At 56.9% G+C, this 3,680-nt stretch overlaps 1 protein-coding gene across 1 annotated transcript; it reads right to left on the reverse strand.

The window, feature by feature from the left end:
• Positions 1–1,742: 1,742 nt before the first annotated feature.
• HES1 (hes family bHLH transcription factor 1) lies at positions 1,743–3,648 on the reverse strand. The gene is made up of 4 exons (XM_027706851.1): positions 3,531–3,648; positions 3,356–3,451; positions 3,187–3,274; positions 1,743–2,484 (listed from the first exon to the last, which is right to left on the reverse strand). Exons 1-4 carry the CDS (start codon positions 3,636–3,638, stop codon positions 2,000–2,002), a joined length of 777 nt encoding a protein of 258 aa, XP_027562652.1. The 5' UTR covers positions 3,639–3,648; the 3' UTR covers positions 1,743–1,999.
• Between the last annotated feature and the right edge of the window lie 32 nt (positions 3,649–3,680).

Genomic DNA, 3,680 nt, shown 5'->3' on the forward strand with positions numbered 1-3,680 from the left:
GCAGGCTGTGGGATAGAGTAAACACAGAAAGCTTTGGAGAAACCGGTCCAAGCATGCCATATCTGCTTTATACTAGGCTATTTAAACTCCATTAGCAAATAGGTTCATCTTGTCTTTCACTCCTGGATCTGCTGTGTGTTCTCCATTAGCTTACAGCAAAGCCTTTTTTCTAATGTGCTTTCCAAACCAACTACTTCAGCAGAAAAGGAAGACGCTGCTCAGCTGGAACAGCCTTCACTCTTACAGGTGATGCTTTACTGATCTACATCAGCTCCACACAGGCCATCCAGCAGCAGGAGTTGGTCTGATGCCAAGACAGGTCCTGTGAGCACTTCTCTGAACACAAGGTGGGCTCAGTCCTACCCTCGGTACCTCCAGTGCAGAAAAGTGACACTATGGCTGCTGGAAGGGAAGACAAGCTCAGCCTGTATGCCTACACACCTGCCTTGGGACAGCAAATATGGTATTCCCAAACCTTGCACACTAAACCTGGCTGTGCAATGCCTCTGTGAGGGTGGCAATGCAGGCAGGCCACCAAGATGTTGGGAGACAGAGAAGGGAAAGCTCATCCCAGGGAGATCAGCCCCTTTGAAAAAAAGAACTGCCACTGGCTGCAGCTTCATCAGTACACCCTGCAGAGAGAGATCCCAGGCATGCACCACCCCTCTCCAAAGTACATCCACAGAAGTACTTTCAGATCAGGAGAATGTGTTTCTTTACAGGGAGCAGGGAGGAAAGCTGGGCAGTCAAACCCCAGCAGGTTTAATCCGTCTGGTCTCACACTCTCCCCAGCTTTCATTTCCCTAGCACCTGGATACAGTCAAGCACCTGGCTGATCCAGACAAAATCCAACAAGCTTTTGCAGCAGGATTTGGAAGGAAACCCCAGTGGATCCTGGCACATTTTTAAGCTGTCCGCTCTGAGTTAAGACTTGTTGAGAAGGGCAATGCAAGCTGTAACCTGAGACTGCCGCTCACCGCTATCTAGGGCTTGCATCTTGCCTGGAAATGGGGCATCCCCAAGTCACAGGGGTCAGCTGCAGCTCATAATTATAGAGAGATAGTCCTCACAGCCCCACATCACTCCCTTGGCCATGTGTTTTCCATAGAACAGCAGAGGAAATGCCCAACTCTATCAAAACCACATGCAGAGCATTAATCATCAAGCACAGCTTGGCTGGTGCTCAGGGCCGGGAACAGCTCTATGCTTTTAAGTCCAGGTGGAGGTGGTGCCCAGCGCCTGCTGCAGCCCGTCAGCCAGGAGCACTCGTGTCAGGCTTGTCCTGTGGAGACACACTGCTTTTGTAACACGAGAAGCTGGCAGGCACTGCTCTCTCAATCAACTGACTGGAGTAATTTGTGATTTACACCACAGCCTGCTCCTCCAGGTCCAGGGCAGGAGGCTCACCCGGGCTGAATCTGTCTCTCTTTACCACAGCTACTCTAAGTCCATCAGTGGAGGAGCTGGGAACAGAGTGGAGGTACCTCCCTCAGCACATTCACCAGCTCTGCAAATACAAGCTCTTTTTAACAAGTCTGATCAATGGAGCTGTTCCCAAAGAAGCAGTAATTACTGCTCCCTGCTTCGGGGCAGGGAGAAGGGCCAGGTGATTTCACAAGACAGAGGGGACAGGGGAGCTGAGTGACAGCTCCAGCCTGTCGAGGACAAGGCAGCCCTGGAGCAGCATGATCCACAGGCAGCCAGGAGCTGGGCTCCCTTCTCACACATGCTAGAACTCCAACTTATCTCCAAAGGCCTTCCAAAATGGAAGGGAAATTTTATTTTACGAGCATTCAAAAAGAAAGAAAAAAAAAAAACAATCTTTGGCGTCACATAAGGAAGGGGAGGAAAGGGAAAAAAAGATCTCGTGTAAAACACGAAACACTGTCAAGGGAGTGCTATGGTACAAAGGCACAATCCAATATGAACATATAACCTATGTACAGCCGTGCCAGCAGCACGGGGTGCAGAGCCAAGTCAAGTCCGGTGCCCACCACCCTCACCAGGGTCTCCAGACCGAGTCGGCTGTGCCGGGCGGTGGGCCTGGTGGTGAGGCGGCAGTGGCAGCTGTGGGTGGGCCGCCATACAGAGGCAGCACAGCTCCCCCAGGAGCAAAGGCAGTGCTGGGGATGAGGAAGGCAAACTGCCCATCGGAAGCCGGCAGCAGCTGGAAGCCACCGTACACCTTGGCTGCATCGGCACCTGGCTTGCAGGGCATGCCTGGGAGCGGTCCCGCACCACTGCCTGGTGGCACCAGGGGTGGCCCAAAGGCTGCGGCTGGTGGCAGAGGGGGTGGTGGAGGGGGTGCAGGGTAGTTCATGGCGTTGATCTGGGTCATGCAGCTGGCCAGGTGGCCCAGGAGCCGGGTGCGCACCTCGGTGTTGACGCCCTCGCAGGTGGAGAGGAACCGCGTCACCTCGTTCATGCACTCGCTGAAGCCGGCGCGGTACTTGCCCAACACTGTGGGGTCTGTGCTCAGTGCGGCTGTGGGAGGAGAGGCACACAGGGGTCAGCAGGCTCCACAGGGAACATGGATGAGCAGCCCACTGGCATTGCATCCTATGGCTCCTCTGAGCCAAGAATCCAAGTGGGGAAAGCAGCCCCTCTGGCAGTGTGTCTTGTGTGCCCAGGTGCCAAGAATTCAGATGGAGGGTACAGCCCCTCTGCTACCAAGTCCACCACCGTAAGGGACTCAGATGGGGAACAGACAATTCCCAAGAGTCCTGCTATGTCCCTATATTCCACGGATCCAGGTTGGAAACACAGTTCCCCCAGAGGCTCTTGTGCCTCCCACACCCCCAAAACAGACCCATGTGGGGAGCACAGCTCAAGCTGGGACTGCAGCCCTCCCAGTGTCCTCCAGAACCGGGGATGCAGATAGCATCCCCAGCTCTTCTGTACCAGCAATACAAGTATAGATTATGCTGCCCCTCACCACCCACCTCAGTACAGAACTAAGCCTTACATGACTCTCCAGTACTCAGGATAAGGTGGTGAGCTACTGGCTCCTTGTACCAAGAATACAGGTACAGAACACGGTACCCTCCATCACTCCTGGAGGATGCAGGTGCAAAGCCGAGTGCTCGTTACCCTCCCTACCGAGGATGCAGACAGGGACTGCGATGCCCCCAGCCCCCGGGATGCAGACGCCCCACTTCCCCCTCCCCGTTCCCTCCCGGGACTCACCGGTCATCTGGGCTCGCTGGAGGCTCCGCAGGTGCTTCACGGTCATCTCCAGGATGTCGGCCTTCTCCAGTTTGGAGTGCCGGGAGCTCTGCGGGAACAGGCGGGGCTCAGACCGGCCCGGCAGCTCCGTTTCCCCCCGCGCCCCCCGCCCCGGCCCCCCTCCGCTTACATCCTTCTTCAGCGCGTCCAGGATGAGCGTCTTCAGCTGCCCCAGGCTCTCGTTAATGCGCGCCCGCCGCCGCTTCTCCATGATCGGCTTAGAGGACTGCAAGAGAGGCGGCGGTCAGCGCCCGGCGCGGCTCCGCACGGCGTTGCCCATCCCATCCCAGCCCGGCCGCCCTTACCTTGCGGTGCTCCGCCGCCGTCTTCGGCTTGTCAGGCGTCGCGTTGACGCTGGCGGGGGTGGCGGCCACCGGCGAGGCGCTGCTCTTTTCCATCAGGTCAGCCGGCATCCTGCGCCGCCGGGGAGAGGCGCCGGGGCGGCGGCGGGGGGG

Source organism: Neopelma chrysocephalum, unplaced genomic scaffold (genome assembly GCF_003984885.1).
Source record: "Neopelma chrysocephalum unplaced genomic scaffold, ASM398488v2 Primary Assembly neopelma1_80812, whole genome shotgun sequence".
Taxonomy (NCBI): domain Eukaryota; kingdom Metazoa; phylum Chordata; class Aves; order Passeriformes; family Pipridae; genus Neopelma; species Neopelma chrysocephalum.

Coding starts and splice junctions, on each gene's coding strand:
- HES1 (XM_027706851.1), bottom strand. CDS start 3,638: ATGCCGGCTGACCTGATGGAAAAGAGCAGCGCCTCGCCGGTGGCCGCC. Junction 3,452..3,530: donor CGGCGGCGGAGCACCGCAAG/GTAAGGGCGGCC, acceptor CCTCTCTTGCAG/TCCTCTAAGCCGATCATGGA. Junction 3,275..3,355: donor TGGACGCGCTGAAGAAGGAT/GTAAGCGGAGGG, acceptor CTGTTCCCGCAG/AGCTCCCGGCACTCCAAACT.